Below are 21,557 nucleotides of genomic sequence, written 5' to 3'. Positions count from 1 at the left end.
ATTGGTCCCGCCTAATCTCAAGAGCGTCCACGAATTCGCGTTGCTATATTTTTAGCCAGTTAGCATCGGCGTCGTAGTTATAAATTCCCCAGCGCTGCCTGCTCTTTTAACGTCAAGTGTTTGACTAGCCAGAAATATGGACTTGAGTCACGTATTATAAATGCGAAGCACGCAAGTTTGGTAGCTTTGCGCTGTTTTTAATGCACTAGTCTTGCTTGTTCGGGATGTTTTTACCCTTAACATGGAGACAAAAAGAGGGGAGATTCCAAGAGGTTTACTGGATGACCTTTGCAGGTAAACCGACAGAATACACTCACATATGACAGCATGATTAAAAGTAACGTTAACTGTACTGTAGGTTTAATATGCGTTCAAATTAAGTTAGTTTGAGCAGTCGAGTGCTGTGTAACTGTCTTTGTTGTAAGGATGTGTTGCAATACATAAATGAAGCCACTAACGTAGACAGACTTTAAGGGATTGAAGAAGATACCTTCGCAGTGAGCTCTGCGCTTTTGTTTATCATTGGTGCGTTTTGAGGCTGCAGGATGTTTGTGTTGTGCATCACATGCGCGTTTTAAGTCAGCTGCAGTTTTGGACACGTGCCAATTCGTCTATATGTTGGCTGTACATGTTTGTAAACACTGTGCTGTCCTGCAGTCTGAAGAAGAGTATATTAATAGCTGCTGTTAATTATTTTCTCATTTCGACCTAAACGGTCAATTGACTGACTACTTGTAGAACTACTTCCGTACTACGGTTTCCGCATTTCCGGTGATAACATTTTCATTAACAGATCATGAACAGTAAGGTATTAATACTTTTTAAAGTAAACAAAAGACTGAGATAACAAACAAGTTGAAGACATATATACAGTTGAAGTCAGATTATTAGCCCCCCTGAATTATCAGCCCGCTCATTTATTTTTTTTTCTCAATTTCTGTTTGACGGAGAGCAAATTTTTTTTTTACCACATTTCTAATCATAATAGTTTTAATAACTGATCTCTAATAACTGATTTATTTTATCTTTGCCATGATGACAGTACATAATATTTCACTAGATATTTTTCAAGACACTTCTATACATCTTAAAGGGACATTTAAAGGCTTAATTAGGTTAACAAGGCAGGTTAGGGTAATTAGGCAAATATTGTATAATGATGATTTGTTCTGTAGACTATCAAAAAATATAGCTTAAAGTGGCTAATAATTTTGACCTGAAAATGGTTCTTAAAAATTAAAAACTGCTTTTATTCTTGCCGAAATAAAACAAATAAGACTTTCTTCAGAAGAAAAAAAATATTATCAGACATACTGTGAAAATTTCCTTGCTCTGTTAAACATCATTTAGGAAATATTTAAAAAAGAAAAAAAAATCCAAGGGTGTTAATAAATCTGACTTCAACTGTAAATAAATAAAATATCGAGAGAAAAAAATAATTATGAATAAAATAAATGCTAAAGAAAAAATATATAGCAGGCGAGTTGAAGTTCTCACAATATGAAACCAAAATCTCCAAATAATGAATATAAATATCTAGCATTTCGGCTTTTCATCTCTCTTAATGTCTCTCTTATTACACATTTTTCTTTAAGCACCACTAGTCTTGGGGGAATTTAGAAAAAATTACACGTAGGCATGAGACGATAACTGTTTTCAAGGTAAACTGCAGTTTGGACAACTCAAGGTTTTAATACTAAAACCTTAAAACTTTGTAAAACTTTCTGCCATATACAGGGTTCATACGCTCATTGAAAACCTGGAAAAGTTATGGCATTTTCCAGGGCTGGAAAAGTTTTGGAAAAACAGACAAATCCAAAAGTTTTAGAAAAGTGATGTAAATTAGTTAAATAAATATCTGTACACTTGAATCAGGGCTGCACGATATTGGAAAACTCTGACATTACGGTATTTTGTATTTCTGTGATGTATATTGCGATGTGAATACAATTTCACTAGATGATTTAACAGGTTTATTTGGATAGATTGGGGGGATTTTGTAGAGGAGGGAATCACAAATAATATATAACAAATAAATCACAAGCAGAGATAAATAAAATATAGTAAAGATAAAAGTAAATTATAGTGTTAAAGTTTTCACTATTCAGGTACACATATTGAATAATCAGCACTGCATAGTCTTCATTGTTTATTATTTAATCTTTATTAAAGTCACAAAACATTTTTTCTGGCCGGATGTTTTAAACTCTGAAATATTGAAATGTTCACACAGTCACAGGCCTTAAAGGGACAGTCCACTCAAAGATTAAAATGTTCTAACTATTTACTCACACTTCACTTGTTTCAATTCTATAGCAGTTATTAAATTTTATTCTCTTTGTGTTCATTAAAAAAGAAAACTCATAAATGTTTAAAACAACTGAAGAGTATAATGAAAATGGTAGGTAATTTTGGGTGAACTATCTCTTTAAAAATGCGTGCAGATGATAAACTTTTACTCCACTATGATTAAACTCTATATTAAACTATAATCTCAACATTGCATATCCTGTGATGTGACTATTGCGGATGCACACATCACAATATTGCACAATATTCAATATTGGTTAGTTGTCTTTTCTACTTTTCTGTTCTTGGCCAAAAACTTGCTCTCACATTGTTAGTGCTGTGTAAGCATTATTAAACACAATTTTACATAGATAAAAACAAACTGAAACAAAATAGATTGTTGTGTTCTATGATATGCTGTAATAAATTTGAACATCATTGTTTTTTTTTATTATTTACCATCGATATGTTGACATTACTTGAAACATTACGTCATGAAAATGTGCTTGAAAGTTCTGGAAAAGTCTTTGAAAAGTCATAGAATTTTAGTAGTAAAAATGTGTACAAACTCTATATATCGTTTTTTTTATGAACAGCGGTATCTCCAGCAGAAAAGATCTCCAAAAATGCCTTTTCAGGTTGAAAGAAATTATTATTTTTTAAACTAAGGACAGCAATAGTCAATGATTTATTTGAATTATTTAGCCTGACATGTTTACTGCTTCAAAATATTATAAATGTTTCTCAAAATAAAATATATTGTGTTCAAAGGAGGAAAAAGTTTTAGTTTTTTATCCGGACATTTAAATGTATATTTTAGAGCAGCAATTACAATATCGTGAAACCGTGATATTTTTATCCAAGGTTATCATACCATCAGAATCTTATACCATGCCTAATTACATTTATGAATGTAGAATTGTAATAATATCAACAAATTATTAATTATAAGATATCTTTTTATCGTTAAGTATTCCGTAATAACATTTGCCTTCCCTACATGCATAAAGCTCACTGCGCTGTGATTATTTTTTCCCTCCCCCTTTTAAAAAAAATAATAATAATTTAAGATACAATTCTTGTATAATGTACAATTCTTCTACATTAACTATTACATTTAGCTCCATTGACTCTCAATTGGCTGCTTATTAATAGTTATTAAAGTGATAGTTCACCCAAATATGAAAACTGCCATCATTTACTCACTCTTTACTTGTTACATTCCACTTTTTTGTTGTTGTTGAGCACAAAAGAAGATATACTGATGAATTCTGGAAACCTGTAACCATTGACTTCCATTGTAGGATAAACAAATACTATGGAAGTCAAGAGTTACATGGTTGAAAACATTTTTCACTATATTTTTTTGTGCTAGTACAAAAAAACAAATGTAAATTATGCCAGAATTTTTTTTTAGGCGAACTGTCCCTTTAAAGTAGAGTGTAATGTATTTTATGTACAAATAAACAGCCAGTGGTATAGTAATACGCATGTAATAACTTGATTATAGTGAGAACTAGGGATGCTCCGATCGTTCAGCTGGACATCGATATCGGCCGATAATTACATTTACATTTATTATAGTATTAATGTTTGTGTGTGTGTGTGTGGTTTTTATCCTGTAGTCGCTTCATTCTTCACATCCCCAGCGAGGAGAGGGACAATGCCATCAGAGTTTGCTTCCAGATTGAGCTCGCCCATTGGTTTTACCTGGACTTCTGCATGCAGAATTCACCAGGACTACCTCAGTGTGGGATAAGAGACTTCGCCAAGGCTGATATCCTTAAGAATCATTTTAATATAGCATTCAACAATTCACCCAAAAACGAAATGTTTTCTGCCTTCATTTATACTCCTCCAGGTTGTTGCAATCCTGCATACATTTCTTTGTTCTGCTAAAGACAAAGGAAACTATTTGAAAAAATATCAGTGACAAAACGGATCTTTTAAATCTATGGTAACATTTTGATAATGCTCACACAAAACATACAAGAGACTGAATGTTATTCTTTGCTCGGGTCTCATTTAAAAACGTGACGCACTCACAAGAATGGGGGTGGAAATGTGCATATAATACTTGGTTTTATAGGTTGTGACCAGGGCTTCACATTAACTTTTTTTGATCACCAGCCACTGTGGCTAGTAGTTGTCCAGCATTACTAGCCACTCACCATTTTCACTAGCTACACTTTTGTTGTTGGAAAAATATATTTTATATACATTAATCTGACCAGGGGTGTCCAAACTCGGTCCTGAAGGGCCAGTGTCCTGCTGAGTTTAGTTCCAACTTCCTTCAACACACCTGCACCTGCAAGTTTCTAGTATCTGTAGCAAGAGCTTGATTAGCTGATTCAGGTGAGTTTGATTAGGGTTGAAGCTAAACTCTCCAGGACACTGGCCCTACAGAACAGAGTTTGGGCACCCCTGAATTTGACTTTGACATGCTAAAATTACTTGATTTTTTTTTTTTTATAATTATGTTTATTGGATTTTCACTACAATACAGACATAACAAAACATCTTCAAAAGACACACACACAAAATAACAACACAAAACAATGTAGGGAAGAAAAGGAAAAAAAGCTCAATTACATATAATGGCTTGTTTCCACTGATTGGTACGGTTCGGTTTGGTACGCTTTTATGGCCGTTTCCACTGTTCAAAGGCGTACCGAACCAAACCGTACCGTACCACTTTTTTGGCACCCTTTTGAAAGGGTCCCAAACACAAGAAAGGGTATCAAAAGGCGGAGCTAGATGCGCAGCTGAACGCTATTAGTTTACAGAGATACGTCATTCGCTTAGGCAACAAGCCAGAATGTAAACAAAGGACCCGCCATGTTTGAAACACACAGCGAGAGTTTACTTGCGCTCACTGCGCGTCTATATCTGAAAAAACAAACCTCTTGAGTTGATGATAATAACTTGCGCTTAATTATTGACAAGCTTTGAAAACCCGATCCTGTGAAAAGCTGACAAACGCGAGAATGACACATTCAAAAAGAAAAGGACAAACGCGAGAGTGGAGCGCGGAAAAAAGAGGAAACCAAGGAGCACGTTATTTCTTCAGCAAACTGAACAAACTGCCTTGTTTTAATTTTTATCATCACCTTTTGGACTAATATGAACTGAGAACAATGGAATGACTCTCTAACAGAGGCTACATGTGCTGCTAAAGATTACAGAAACAGATGAGAGGTTTTCACTGACTGTAGGCTATACTTTGTGTTGTTTTGAACCTAATTAAGGACGAAATGTCTGCTGTGTGTACTTTTTCTGTAGTTCGTAACATATCGGAGACTGTAAGTATCTGTATGTGTTCATATATGTTCATTTTTTTATTTATTTAAAATAATTACAGACGTTACAGTAGGCTGTTTCACACTCTCATTGATCTGCAGTTATAATCAACTCATGTTCATAGAAATGTTAGTAATAAACATTTATACAGAAGTGTCTATGTGTGTAAAGCGTCTGTTTTGTGAGAAGTGCTTTTCATATGATATGTGAGCGACCTGTGCAGCTTTATTGTAGACATTTTCTCGAGCGAGCATGACGTCGACTGAAACTTTGTCATACACCACGCCCACCAAAAGGGTACCCTTGGTAGTGGAAACTCAAGCCTGATAAAGGTGACCCGTACCAACCCGAACCGTACCGTACTGTACTAGTCAGTGGAAACAAGGCATTAAAACAGCACTATCCCACATTGAACAGATCAGAAAAAAATGATAATAACATTGCTTGTTTTTCAGATACCGATACAGTTCCAATATTCCTTTCAGCATAATAGGGCAAAAACTAGGTTCCAAATAGTCCAAATATGGAGTCCAAACTACTTTATTTTTAGATTTTGTGTTATGTCCACATGCCTCCTTATTAATTTTCATGCCTCTCCTTTATTCATTTAGCCACCTTTTGGGTGGATTTAATTTGATATCTGTACTACCTTTTAATTAATAATGATACAAATAAATTCAGAATCTAATAATACTGTAATATAATGCTGTCTTCTTGATGTAATTGTACATTTTTATAATGATTTAGTTTGATTAGTAAGAGTCGCATACAACGCTGTTATTCTATTTAGTTTAATTTGAATATTAAATCGACATGAATGTTTTATGTTCATGAATAAAATACCTACATAGAAAACTGAGAATGTGAATAATGGTAATGTTTGTCAATCAGCTCTCCACTGTAAACAACCACAGTAAAATACTTAGTTTTATTTATTACTTATTCTTCAGTACATAAAAAAATTTAAAAAAATAAATCTGACATTAAAAAATGTTCAGCACCCCTGTAAACATCTAAAATCTTTATTTGACAAATACCAACTTCATCCGCAGTAAAGACAGCAACACAATACAATAGACTCTGTTTAAAGTCCTGTTTTCTTGGTTCAAGCAGAAATCTGGATGATCTGTAATGTGATTTTTTTCTTTTATAAGTCAGATGTCTCACCTTGAATGCAGACAACAGAAAACAGTCGTAGTCACAGTCTAACGGTATCGGTAGTAAATATACAGCTGTCTGGGTGAGTTCTCTATGGAGTTCTGTGTAGGTGGAAGTCATGATACACTGCGTGGAGTGAAACCGGACATCGAGTGGCTTCATGTGAAAAGGGTCTATTCGTATGCACAAATACAATATTGTAAAGCTTTCTATATAAAATGATTTGTGAGGGCTATACTCGTATGTTGAGCGCAGTATATCTAAATAGATTTTTAGATGCCCCTGGCCTGTAAATCTTTTTTTCTTTCATCTCAGCCATTAATTGAGCACTCATTGAAATACTCAGTGGAAAAACCCTGGAGTGTGCTGATGGTTATTACAAGACTTTTAAACGTGTATGATTTGAATTGTATATTATAAAAGTACACATTATTTTATTGTAATCAATGTCAATGAAGTTTTCATTTATGAGGTAAAGGATGACGTTGGATGGAAATTCATCCAAAACATTTTTTCTTTCTGCATCTTTCCTTAACATTGCAATCACTTTTTAGTCACTGTCCATTCCTGCTGCCCCAAGGAGAGGATGTTCAGAAGGTTTTAGAACAGTGGAAAGAATATAAGATGGGTGTGCCTACATTTGGTGCCATTATTCTGGATGAAACACTTGACAATGCAAGTTTACATCTGCTGAAAGATTTATAACCGCATTACTTTAAAGATCCTGATGTTCTTATTGAAGTTTTGTTTTCTGCCTGAAGGTGTTGATGGTCCAGGGTTATTTGGCCAAGTCTGGCTGGGGTTTTCCTAAAGGAAAAGTCAATGAAGATGAGGCTTTCCATGACTGCGCTGTGAGAGAAGTATGCACTTTTCCTTGGCTTCAAAAAAATAAACCAAGATCTTGTGTATTTATAGGTCAATATAATGGAAACCATGTCAATGTTGTTTTTCAGGTTTTAGAAGAGACAGGATTTGACATCAGAGATCGTATTTGCAAGAAGACGTATATAGAGCAGAGGATTTCAGATCAGCTGGCTCGATTGTACATTATACCAGGAGTTCCTAAAGACACCAAGTTCAACCCAAAGACCAGAAAAGAAATTAGGGTGTGTATATGACTTTTTTTTTTTGGTCAAAATATATTTATTGCCAGTTTGTTACAACTTCAGATTCAAATGAAAGAAAGAATCGGGGGCAGTGATCTTAAAATAGCCATGAAAAAGTCATGAGTTGCTTATGTAGCAATAAATAAATAAACAAACTAACACAAAACATGCTTAAAATCAATTTTTTCACAGCTTTCCATTGTGTTATTTTGACTTTTAATAGCTTTCAGTAATTATCGAGTCTGTTGGAATTAAAGATTCTTATGGACTTTGCTTAAACATGATGTAATGGATCGAATGTTAGCAGGTAAATTATTCCAATATATTAGACCCTTAAACATAATTGGCTCTATTTTGACGATCCATGTGCAAAGTCCAAAGCGCAGGGCGCAAACGCATTAACGGTGTGTCAGAATCCACTTTTGCTATTTTAAGGACAGAAAAATCTGCTTTGCGCCGTGGCGCATGGTCTAACAGGGTTGAGCTTATTCTCTTAATGAGTTATGGGTGTGTTTTGAGAATAAACCAATCAGAGTCTCATCTCCCATTCCCTTTAAAAGTCAGTTGCGCCGCGCCATAACGCATTTGCTATTTACATGGCGGACTTTGTAAGTGGAAAAACAGAACACTTCACTAGAGAGAAAACAGTTAAACAGAGCATCCAGCAAGAGAGAGATGAGCTTCCTCATTATTTACTTTCGCTTTCACTCTCGTGGATAGGGAAACGTGTTGTACGGACAGATATCCATTAGTCTATACTTATTTAGTTTGTTAAGAGCAAAGATTTGTTTCAAACTATTTCTAAATTTAGTTCTAATTTCCAGCAAACGAATAAATGAACAATAATAATGAAGTGTGGTCAAAAAACTGAGTTATTTCTTAATACACATGCTGTGCCCTCTATGGTCTAAAACCTAATCTAATCAAATAGAAATAGATAAAGCAAATCTAAGCTTGTTTTTAATTAAACAAATATAAGTATGCATATAATAAATAATACTGCTAATAATGATAACATTACACAAAAGCAAATTGTTATGAATAAACTTTAAAAGCCCCCCGAGATGAAGAAGGCATGAAAGTATGGTTTTTATATTTATGTAGGCTAGAAAATAATAATTTTTGTAATATTTTAATCCTTTAATTCTTTTTCTTTAATATGACATCTTGTGTGCAAAGATGGCCACTGCAGCAGATCAAACATAACACAATGATGTGTGTAAAAAGAACAACCCAGAGCAAATCTGCGAAGTCTGCATTGTAAGATGGTACATAAGATCCCTAATCCAATGATTTAAAGTTTAGGAAATTTGTCCTTCCATTTAAGCAGTATAGGACGTCTAGCAATTAATGTTGAAAAATAAATCATGCTTTTGGTATTATTGTATAAACTGGGATCTGTAATTAAACCAAATATTCCTTCAATAGGGCAATAGTCAATTGATACATTTGAAAAGAAATTAAATAATAATTGCCAGAACTTGGTCATTTTAGAACATGACCAAAATTTTTGTGTGATTAGCTATCTCTACTTCACATCTATTACATAAGGGCTAATTTGGCTAATTTAGTTTTTTTTCCAATGTAGGCGATGTACCACTTTAAACTGAATAATTGTATGTTGCAAACAAATTGAAGTTGAGTGAATTTTATTTATAATGTCTTGCTAAATGTCCTCTGAGAGAATCAACTCAAGTTCATTTTCCCATTGTTGTTTCGACATTACTGAAGTTAGATTATGTGAGGAGATAAAAGAGTAAATCACACCTATATTACCTTTTGAGAACTGGGTTGTTTACATGTTCATTATTAAACATTAAAAATGATACTGCATCATTATTTATTATGTTTTAAAGCAACGTTTTTAAGTTATTTAAAAATAATACGGTAGTACATGAGAAATTACAAATGGTCATTTTAATGTAATTCAGTTTGGCATATTTAACTTTGGCCCACAGCTCTAGTTTAGTTTTAAAAAAAGTTTAGTTTTTGGCTTATATAAGAAAACATTTGGGCACCCCTGATTTAGAGGCACTTGAGTGTAAATAATAAGAAATTTTCATTCTTGGGTGAACTACCCTTTTAATTTCTCTGCTGTTTTGATTCCTGACAGAACATTGAATGGTTTCCAGTGGAAAAACTGCCTTGCCACAGGAACGATATGACTCCTAAATCCAAGCTTGGATTGGCTCCTAACAAGTTTTTCATGGCTATTCCATTCATGAGGTACATCTTCTCTTTTTGTCTCTTTAATGAGAATCTTGTGTTTTTGCTTGGGTGAAGTGTAACTGAGCTGTAATGTGCCCGTCTGCAGGCAGCTCAAAGAATGGATTGCCAAACACAAAGGAGAGTCGACCAGCAGTGATGAGGATTTTGCGTCCAATGGCAGCACACCATGCAAACCATTCCGGTACGGTGATTGTTGCCATAGAAACCCTTAACCATCATATTTTACTTATTTTCCACAGGGAAAACATTCACCATCATGTTTAGATATTATATTTGCATAAAAAGCTTCTAGTGCGTTGAAATAGTGTTTACAAACTATAATAATTCTTAGTTTTCAGTCAGATGACTAGTAGCATGACCTGGAGGGTGAAACGCAGAACTGAAGTACAGACCTGTCTGATTTCTTTAAAGGTACTGTAGAAATAAAGTCTTGGCATATCTGAATAGTTAGTGTTCAGAACTTGGAAATGATATACTGTGAGCCTCAAACACCATTGTTTCCTTGTTCGTATGTAAATCATGTGAGTGTAAAAACAGGTCAGATAAAATTATAAACAGACTCTGAAGTTCCACATGAAATCATTAATATGCATGTCCCAGGCTGGGGTGTGTTTCCCAAAACCATCATTAGCTAACTAAAGTCGAAAGTTCCGTCGTTACAAATATAGTTTTTTAATTTGCCATTACCCAAACCCGTCGCTCCAATGAACATTCGCAAACTGCGTCACAAACCTGAGCACTTGCAACTACACCTCTGGAGCTGTAGTTTAAAACATAGTTCCTGGCTGTGTTCTATTCCCACTTATCCCCCCTATGCCCTATTCATTTAGAACATTCTAACATTCAAAGTTGGAATTTTTTAAAAATAAAAAAAGCATTAGGGTCATCTTTCTTAGGTTTAATTTGCTGCCAAACTATTTTTACAGTTTAGTTTTAGCGATCTTCATGTTTACAATTGTGCTCCCTTCGCAGTGCACTTTGAAAACATTGATGTCATTTTGAACACAGCTTCATGGCGAAAGCTATAGGTGACCTATTATTTAAAAGCAGAATTTATGTTACGTCTCCAAAGCTTGTGAAAACAAAAAGCATACGATAATTCTTTTAATTTTTAATTCTTTTAAATCATCATCATCATTAACATTATTATTAAAGTATGATTTTTTTTCATTTCTAATAAATAATAAATATTAAATTTCATTTTATAATAAATAACCTCATTATTTATTTAAGTATATGATTTATATGATATTAGAATAAATGTTAGCTTTTGTAAGTGATATATTTTAGAATAGGATATGTAATGTTCAACTTCACAGGCCCTATGTGCCATTTACATATATTTCAGTTAATATGGAAAGCGAGTGCATGTTTTTACCAAATCTAATATTGGATTTTATTTTACATGTGTGTGCGTGTAAAACAATATCATTTGCACAAATCAATTATGGCGTTTTCTCTAAAGAAGTAGTTACTCCACCCAGTTTAGAGCGTCATTATGAGCGTTTTACGATATAACTATTGTGGTTCAAGCAATGAATCTGCGACAGAGAAACTATGGGTTTTGGGAAACACTCGTCACTATATCTTTCTTTTCCCAAACGATGCATTGTACTATGATAGTTCAGCCGCAAGTTACGTCGATGTTTGGGAAACGAACCCCTGGTCAGTAGAGGAACATGTAGTTTTGCCCTGCAGGTGGCTATTCCTATCAGGGTATGAAATCATGTGAAAATTATAGCTGCGTCCAAAATTGCTACTTGCTACAAAATTGCTACTACTTAAGTACTTTACAACCATTAGAAAAGCTTATTGTGTATGTAGTGTGAATGTAAATTGTATGGATGGAATTCGGATGTACTACATCTGTAATGTTGTCATTATTACATCACCTCCACTATTCATTCCTATTCATACATTTTCTCCTGTGGCCTCATGGTATAATAAAAGTATCCATTAAATGTGCAACTTAAATTTCAGGAAGAAGTAGGTCACCTGCATACTTTTTCCGTTAATAAAAATTTATAATATTAAGCTCGCATACTGGTTGCAAACTTGGACGTATGAACAGCAGGGTTGACGGATCAGTGTAAACTTAAGATGCTAACCAGTTAGCTTGTTAGTTCAAAGGTTTTTTTTTTTAAACTGCTCTGTAAGGGTAAACAGAGTTGAAGTTGACATGCTTGCTAAGGCTTGTGTGTGTTCCTCCTTCAGTCTTTTACATGGCACATTGTGTTAATTGAGCTTATAATAAGGTTATTTATGCATTTGTCAAGGCATTATACTATATGATGACTACATTTCACATTATATGCTCAACAGTATACAAATGTTTCATCTTCAATTTTAGAACTTTCAGCGAATTCTTCTTAAATAGACCTTTTTAGCCTCTGTGTGGCACACTGGTAACTGTTGCAACCAGAAAATGGGGACTTTAGCAAGTGTGTTTTAGAGATACTGCATAAAAGTAGAACTTCTTAACCTCTTAAGGCCCAAGCTGTTTTTTTACATGCATTTTTTATTTCTCTTTGCTATTTGGGCTTATTTGAACCTAATTAGAATAAAACCTAAGGATCATCTTTTGATATAATGTACTTTTAGAGAAAAATGATGTCCATGTATGTCGACTCGTGGTCATTTTTGAACATGTTTTGACTATCAGAGAGTAAAAACAAATTTTCCCATTTTGGACAGTTAAAAATAGAGTTTGGGACTTTGCATTTACTGCAAAACAGTTGCAGAATGACACTGAATGCTTTATATTTTGTTACAGACAGGTTCACTTGGGCTTTGGCGCGAGACATGACTTTTACGGGTCTGTTTCATACGGATTTATTAATCATACTTACTGTTCATTAAACGCAAACTGCCGTAGATTATTAAAGATGAGAACTCCTCGCAGCAAGACAGCTGCGCGGCTTCAGCAGACCTTCTCATTCCTGCAGCACGAGGGCTTTATGATTGTTTATGAGCACCAAAAGTGGCGGATCTCTTTGGCGAAATATCTGACTGCGTGTCACCGCATTCTTAAGGACTGTTTGGCAAAATATTTGACTGCATGTCACTACATAACAAACCACTGAAACGATATAACTAGAGAAATCTGCACTGTGCTGCTGAGTGAGAGAGCGCTTCTCAGTAAACAGCACAGCAGCGATGACGTAAGCGTGCCGAGGCCCATTTGTGGTGTGAGCGCAGGCCGTCGCGGGAGACGGGAGGGGGGACAAGCGTGCTTTGGCCCGGTTCGAGGCAACTGTACCTAGTGTGAGTACGGCCTAAGCCCTAGGAGGTTAAGCATAAAAACACCATAATATATGAGCAGATATTTAAGAAACATGCTAATTGAACCTACTAGTTTACCTGAAAAAACTATGCTAAAGTCGGTTATTGTCCTTTTGAAAAAGGGTGATCCATGTCAGTTTGTTTTGGTCTCTATATCCCGCCCTCTGGCAGTTCAGCCAATTATGTTTTGGCACCCAGGGTTGCGTTGGTAGAAAACACTGCTTAATTCATTTAAGTCATGAAGGCTGCTTCAATATATGTGTGCGCCGCTGAGAATGTCACAGCAGCAGCAGCATCAAAGTGAGACGCAGAATAAAGTATTACATATGTAAACACTAGCTTAGTAGCTTACATTGTAAGACTCTATGGCTAAGCACACTCGTGATCTGTTGGTGTCATAAATCTGGCAACATGCATATGCACCATGTTGGAGGGATATTGGCCAGGAAAAAAAAAAACCTATTCAATATTTTCAATTTGAACTGCAATACCTAGATCTACACTGCACCTTTAAATCTCTTTTTAGAAGTAAATGTTACAGTTTTAGTTTTCTTTTCTCTTTATTCTCATTTCCCCTGAACCTCTAAATCAGGGGTGTCACACTCAATTTCTGGAGGGTCACAGCCCTGCACAGTTTAGTTCCAACCCTGCTCCAACACACTTAAGCTGCGGTCACACTAGAGTCTGAGCTTGCGAAATTCTGTCATACGGCGCTGTTAAAAGGGGCGGGATTAAACAAGATGATTAGACATTTAAAAAAGTGAGTGATTGCTCCATATTAAAAATTTTTGAGAGGGCATGTTTTAATCCTCAATTGGTCTCATGCAGTCAAGTGATGTGATTTCGCAGGTCAGAGTTCACCAAGCTTGAACTTTGCAATGCAGTGAACTGCGAAATTTGACACATGACCTTGCGTTTCCGGTCTGACGAATTTGCATGCGTATGAATGGAAGTCTGTGGGGAGAAAAGTCCAGTGTGACCACTGATTTACCTGTAGGTTTCAAACAAGCCTGAAGGACTCAATTAGTTTGATCAGATGTGTTTAATTAGGGATGAAACTTAACTGCAGAGTTTGACGCATGCGCTCTAAATGGTGTTTACTAGTGAGTTACATTGTGTTTGTTGGACCTTCTGGGTTTGGCTGTCATTTATGCGATCAGATGATTGTTGTGATTATGACACAATTCTGTTTTTTTCCTCTGCTCAGCTCTAAGCCCAGGAGATCTCAGTTATTGGTGGAATCGTCTCCAGTGTCCGCTGACAGCTGGTCAAAGCAGAAACAGAAAATATTTGTACAAACCTCCCAGAGCGAGTTAGCAGATGTGCTTAAACCCAAGGTAGGTTCAGATCATTAAATAACATTTGTACATAAATTAAACCAAAATTAGTAAAACAGCTCTTACGGTAAACTTTAAGCGTTGCAAAATCGCACCTTCAGACTTGAAACCAGATTAACATTTAAGTCAAATAAGCGTTTTGGAATTCAGCCCTTAGTAGGAAGAAAATCTAATTGTTCTTTTTAATTCAAGACATGATGAGGGTATTTATACTACAGGGTGGGCCATTTATTTTGATACACCTTAATAAAATCAGAATGGTTGGTGATATTACCGTCCTGTTTGTGGCCCATTAGTATATGTGAGGGGGTTAACTTTTTAAGATGGGTGGTGACCAAGGTGGCCATTTAAAAAAAAAAAGTGGTAATTACTATGAAAATGGTAATTACTAGGAAAATAGCCAAAAAAGCTAGAATTGTGTTTGCAGTTCATATATCAATTATTTGGTAACACTTTAGTTTGGACCACAATATACTGTATTAACAAACTCTTAACTAACACTATTACTAACTATTACTTAACTAACTATCTATCTATCTATCTATCTATCTGTCTGTCTGTCTGTCTGTCTGTCTGTCTGTCTGTCTGTCTGTCTGTCTGTCTATCTATCTAAGCATAAAATAAGTATAAAACAGTTTCTATAGTTCTGGTGATGAACTCAAATAATATATCTTCTTTAGTAAAAATAACACCTATAGGCCTACTGTATATGACAGACAGCACAATCTAATTAAAAACATAATGCTTGCTGTAAACTATAGGCTACATTATTTGAGCATTCGTTATGACAATAGCTACGTTTCCATCCACCTTTTTTTTTTTGTTAATTTTGGATATGCGCATAAAAAACGGTTGATGGATACGGCAAGATGTGCATACATTTTGAAAATGCACATAAAACATAACTGATGAGGAAAAACTTTTTATTAATTATAAAAATTAATAATTAAAAATTAATAATTAAAAAAATTGTGCATAAACTATGATGCAAACTTTTACCGAACAAATTCCATTATGCGCATTAAAGTCATATTACTTTGTTATAAGAGATCATGTGATGATAATAATGTGGCCGAGCACATTGTAAAACATCTGTTTTCAAAATGTTGTTTTGGTCATTCTAAAACACCTTAACCGCCTCAGTATCAGCGTTATTTTATTATTAATGACCTCCAGAATCAAGAGCGTCTGTACTCCGCGTCTCATGCCTTCAAACGCCACCGCACGTTCACTGCGTGTCAGGATTGCCTTCTGAGGTGTGACGATATTGTTCGCTTTGACTTGCATGGAAACGCTGCTTTATTCGCACATCTTTTATGCGTAATTCCAGTTTTGCACATAAAGTCAAATCGCATTTTTGGATGGAAACATAGCTGTTGATATAATCTTTTGTGATCCAGCTTATGTATTTTTTTTTTCAGATTTTTAAAAAAAATCTATAATAGGCTAACACTATTCACCCTTATTGTTGGTAAAATAGCCAGGCTTTTAGTAAAGCCTGATATTTTCCTGCAGGTTTGATGCAGACTAAATTGTCTGAGGCCAGTTTTACTTATTAAATCCATATAGCGCTCGTCAGTTAAAATTTTTTTTTTTAATTAATCAACTACTTTTATCACAATAACAAGACTTTACAAATTCGCTATTTGCAACACTCCTCAGAAGAATAAACTCAGTAGGAAGGTGAGAGAACAGAAACGCATTGTGAGGATTGTTTTACAAAGCGGCGCACATCACGTCTGCGCAGCCGGTGCGTGAATGATTCCCTTGATGCATCACTGAGACACAGCATGCAGCCCTCCGGTATCTGCAGACACTTCCAAATCTGAACAGCACGCAGGGAAGAAGTCAGTGCGTCGAGGATCTGTCCAATGTATTATAGAGCCTTTTCTAATTGATAATTTCAGGTACGCCTACTTTGTGTGTGAATAGCAGGTAATAACCCTCTTTACTCCAGTGTTGCGAATGCAATCTGCTGATCTAACAGACACAGCGCAACATGATTTAGAAACGTCAATGAACTCCTTGTTGCTGGTCAAATTACCCATTTAATGCAAAACTAAATCCATTTCCCCGTAAATTATTTAAACTAAAAAGAACGAATAGTCTTGGAAAAAGTTTTTTGTGTTGTCATTAACGATCGGAGCACACAGTTTGATTGTAAATGAAAGGAGAATGATTGACAGGTGCAGCGGTGGGAAGCGCTGAAGTAAACATTAATTTAACCACTTGAATATTCATCAGTATTTAACATTAAACTATTGACCTTATTCTAAAATGCGGAAGAGCGCCTGTTTTCACGATTGTCTTAGAACTTCCGATTCAGTCGCCTATGGGAGAAATGACTAGGAATAATTAACGGCGGAAAACTGTCAGACTACTTGCTCTACAAACAAATGTTTGCATGACTATACAGACCAAGTAGAATAATATAATAAGAAAATATCAAATTGCAACATCAAGCAGCGTAACGAGCAGTTTTTAACGTCAAAAAATGAATGGAAGTAAATGAGACCGGAAGTCTCGAAAGATTCAAATGGCAGCGCCCTCTCGTCGGCAGAGAATAAAGTGAATAGAATGGCCTCAAAACATTTATAGCGGGCATACATGATAACTTTCTTGTGCTAATAGGAACAAGAATATAATACACAGAATATAGCGCACACGCTAGATTGAATTTGGATCGGTGCCACCTGGCTAATACTCTATCCAGCAAAAATATGAGGTTTTGAACCGATATCCGATCCATATATCAGGATCGATGCATCTCTTGTTAGTAAGGTAGAAGTTGGGTTTAGGTTTTGAGTTGGATTAGGGATGCAGAATAAGACTATACTTTATAACTACTAATGAACAGTTAATGTCTTAATACTAAGCAGGTAATAAGCCAGAAGTTAATTGTATCAATTGTGGCCTAAACTAAAGCGTTACCAATTATTTGTTCAGTTGGTTTGCTTTTGTACAGATTAAATAAACTTAATAGATGAGTGACCTGATAACATCTTTGTGAAGTGAATGGATGGCTTTAATCCTGATTTGTTGATTAGCTCTGGGGTTTCATTGCAGAATCATGTTAAAGGCAATGGGAGGAAACACCAAGAGTCTCCAAACCTGAAGAAAAGAGTCAATGGTGTCAGTCAGCAGCAGGTAAAATCCGTCATCTTGCTACACACATTATTTACTGTGCTTTACTGTACAGCTCTGTAATACTGTAATGTCTTGTAGAAAGATGACAAGAAGCTTCAGCCCAGAAGACTGCAGGATAACTTTGATGCAGGTACTTTACAATCTGGAGTTTCTGAAATAACTGATAGGATTGTATAACAAGAAATATTCATATATACTTATTATCAGGGCTTGTCATTAACTTTTTTGATCACCAGCCACTGTGGCTAGTAGTTTTCCAACGTTACTAGCCACTCGCCATTTTCACTAGCCACAATTTTGTTGGGAAAATATATTTTATATGCATGAATTTGACTTTGACTTGCTAAGTTTACTTGATTTAGATGTTGTGTTATGTCCACATGCCTCCTCATTCATTTCACTTTTTGTGTGTTGTGTATATGAGTTTACTGAATGAGCATGAGCAAATGGATTATGGTTTCATAGTGTCATATTACAATTATTTTTTATTTCACATGACTTTTCAGAGTTCAAAATTAAGGATTTACCAAATTTATCTCTAACTACACTAAAAATAAAGAATTATTTCTTAGCCACAAATTTCAAATGCGTCAAAACAAGCAAAATATGTCTGTCTACTGTAATTATTTAACAAAACATTTCTTAAAAAACAAACAAAAAAAAAAAAAAACAGTTGACATACAAAAAAATATAATTATTGTCATGTATGTAAAATATGCACAGCATTTTTTCCTGGCTAAAGATCTCAGTTCACCAGTTAACTACACATAAATGGGAAGTTAATATATTATTAAAGCAATATAACTGTGAAAAGAATTATAATTCACCCCTAAAATAGCTGTATGCAAAAGAAAGCAGGTGACAAACATACTGTGTGACAATGAATGATGGATAATCACGCACACGCGATCAATGTTAGGCCATAATAAACTGTTCAAATAATAGTTAAAGCGAAAACAACCGGTGCTGCTTACAAAAACGACAAATCTAGACCTCTTGAAAGCAGCAGAACTGTGGGTGCAGGAGCATAACTTTTTGTCTAGTCTATATGAAAAAGAACCGAACACACCAGTTGCGTTTCTAGGCACGGTTGCTTCAAGCCATAGACTGTAGGTATTCATCTGCTTTCTTTTGCTCTCATGAACCTAGATTGTAATACCTTTGGATTTTTCATTAGTTTTAGTTTCTATTTCATTTTGACTTTTTGTTTTCAAATTCAGTTAGTTTTAATTAGTTTTTAGAGGCAGATTTACTAGTTTTATTAGTTTCAGTATTAGTTTTAGTTTTTTTTTTCTAAATAAGGATGTTTGCTAGGTGCAAGATTCAAAATCAACAGAATAATTATTGTATAATAAAAACTCAGCCATACATTTTTTGATACAGGTATTCAGAAGACACATGAACGCTATTATCTACCCATCCTCAAATTCAAATACAACAGACAGCAAACTTTTCACCGAAAAAAAAATCAGTGAAAATTTTCACCCAATTTTATCATCTCAAATGTATTCAAGTACAAAGATAATTGTTAAACATTTTATTTTTGGTTATTCAGAATATAAAGTGAAAATCAAATAATTTTTGTATTTTGCTTTTCCGTTTTTCATCATGAAAAAAAAACGAGCCGTTTTTTTTTTAATTTTCGTTTTAAAATTCAAATAACGCACTGAATTTCAATTTTTGTTTTTTAATTTTAAAATGAAAATCGAAAAACGACTCGTTTTTCAATATCTGTTTCTAAAAAAGACACACTGACCAATTTTGCTAGCATACATTAGGTAAATAATTATTTTTTGCAAGTTAATCCACTGAAAGAAATGTTTGTTTTGGTCATCTTTAATCAAAGTCTGGCCATTTGCTTCCACATTTGGAGTGGCGATCCTTTTCTGTTGACAATATGCTTCAGACACAGTATTTTGAACCACACCCCTCTTATTGTTAGTTTGCTATGAGGGCATGATGCGTAAAAAGAACACATCCCCCTATGTGGACATAGGACACGCCTCCTACTCAATATTCAGTTTCAATTGGAAGTACATCATCATATTGAAGTTAATGTCTCGGTGAGCTTCCAGTTCATCAAATATTTACTGCATATTAAACTGCGTTCATCTCACATTGTCCACTATTGTTTTTCAGATGCAGCTGGTGATGTTTACCTTTATAACGGACAGGCAGACTGCTATGGGGAAAACGAGGGCATCCTCTCTTCACGGTCCTTTCTCAGCTTCAAATTCGACAAAGACGCCATCATGAAATCCTGCTTCGAGTCCTAATTAGTTTTTAAAACTGGATCTTCTGAGCTGCAAACATGTTTTGTTTGTTGGACCAAGACTACAGATATATCAGAATATTCCTTTTTCACACGCAAATGTCAGTTCCTGTTAATCTGGATCTGTAATGCTGTTAGTTTGAGTTCTTGATAATTCTGCTAAAACTTCCAATCATGAGATTTTCATGATAAAGGCGAACATTTGAGTCATTAAAGAACTTGTTCTTGGTAATCCCGCTTGGTGCTCTGTCAAGAAACTAACCCGTTTAACAATGCTTGGATTCAGAGCACCTGAAGTGCATATTCTGCTCATGTTTTATCATTGTGATTCAATCAGACCAGCTGTATGTTGACTTCCTATGGCTGAATCATTTCAGTATTCACTGCTGTGTTAAACATACAACCGTGAAAGTATAAGACGTTTAAGCTGCTCAAAAAGAGCATCATATGACTGGTACTGTACAGATTGGTCAATGTTACTCATAGTGCTAAAGCAGAAAACACGTTCAAGCACTATATGCAGTCCAGAGTCGCCAAATGTCAGCGTACTTTGTGATTTTTGTCATATCACATTTTGCTGTTTTGGTGAATAATGTTTAATCTGTTTCCTCTTTATTTCTGTGCAATGGAGCCATTTGTTTTCTGTTCTTCTTCGTTTATGTTGTTTATCATGGATTTCACACCGTCCGTGTTTATGATACAATATTATTAATATTTGTCTCTGTGAAATAGCACTGACATCTGTGGTAAGTCGACTTTAAATTATGCAATGTGATTCGCTTAACCGTATTATCAGTGGTCTGTATTGTCATTTATTTTCTTCAGTTCTTCTTTTTTTGGTAAATAAAGACACTTTTTTTCGTAAATGTGATTTTCTTATTTCATTGTTGGGTGTAATTATTTACAAAGTAATTAGTTAGTGTAATTAAAGTACTTCTCATCTGAGATAATTAGGGATTACCTCTTTTAGGGTGTCCGTGGGGTCTTTAAATGTATTAAAAGTTGATAAATCAATTATGAGGAATTTAAGGCCCTTTAAAAGGTCTTGAACAAGTTTTTAAGAGGTCTTAAATTTTGTGCAAGCGTCATCAGAAGTGTTTGCCTCCAAAAAAAAAGCATATTTATTTTCCTCTTAATATTGTGCCAGCAGTTAGTGCTCTTTAACTCTTACATGGTCGCACACTGAAGCTAAGCAGAGCTGTGCCTGGTCAGTACCTGGATGGGAGACCACATGGTGGTTGCTGCCGGAAGTGGTGTTAGTGAGACCAACAGGGGGTGCCCAACCTGCGGTCTGTGTGGGTCCGAATGCTGCAGTATAGTGACGGGGACTGTTTGTGGTCGATTAAAAAAAAACCAAGATGTCCTTCGAAAAAGAGTAGGGGTTTCATCCTGGCCAAATTTGCCCACTGGACTCTGTCCATCATGGCCTCCTAACCC

The 21,557-nt window shown here is 35.1% G+C and overlaps 2 protein-coding genes across 3 annotated transcripts in view; one reads left to right on the top strand and one right to left on the bottom strand.

Annotated features, from left to right (window-relative positions):
- tln1 (talin 1) overlaps positions 1 to 21,557 on the bottom strand; it is a 1,269,505-nt gene that overhangs the window by 893,750 nt on the left and 354,198 nt on the right. The gene's annotated exons all lie outside the window — the stretch shown is intronic.
- Positions 40 to 20,986, top strand: dcp2 (decapping mRNA 2). 2 transcript variants are annotated; one of them, NM_200152.1, is given in 11 exon segments: positions 40 to 294; positions 3,915 to 4,066; positions 7,295 to 7,422; positions 7,509 to 7,607; positions 7,701 to 7,853; positions 9,967 to 10,079; positions 10,168 to 10,263; positions 14,572 to 14,701; positions 17,768 to 17,848; positions 17,927 to 17,978; positions 19,988 to 20,986. In NM_200152.1, coding segments are annotated over 11 exon segments (1,194 nt in total). In that variant the 5' UTR covers positions 40 to 241; the 3' UTR covers positions 20,125 to 20,986.

Source organism: Danio rerio, chromosome 10 (genome assembly GCF_052040795.2).
Source record: "Danio rerio strain M-AB ecotype USA chromosome 10, GRCz13ab, whole genome shotgun sequence".
NCBI lineage: Eukaryota > Metazoa > Chordata > Actinopteri > Cypriniformes > Danionidae > Danio > Danio rerio.
This window is presented reverse-complemented; position numbering and strand designations above follow the sequence as displayed.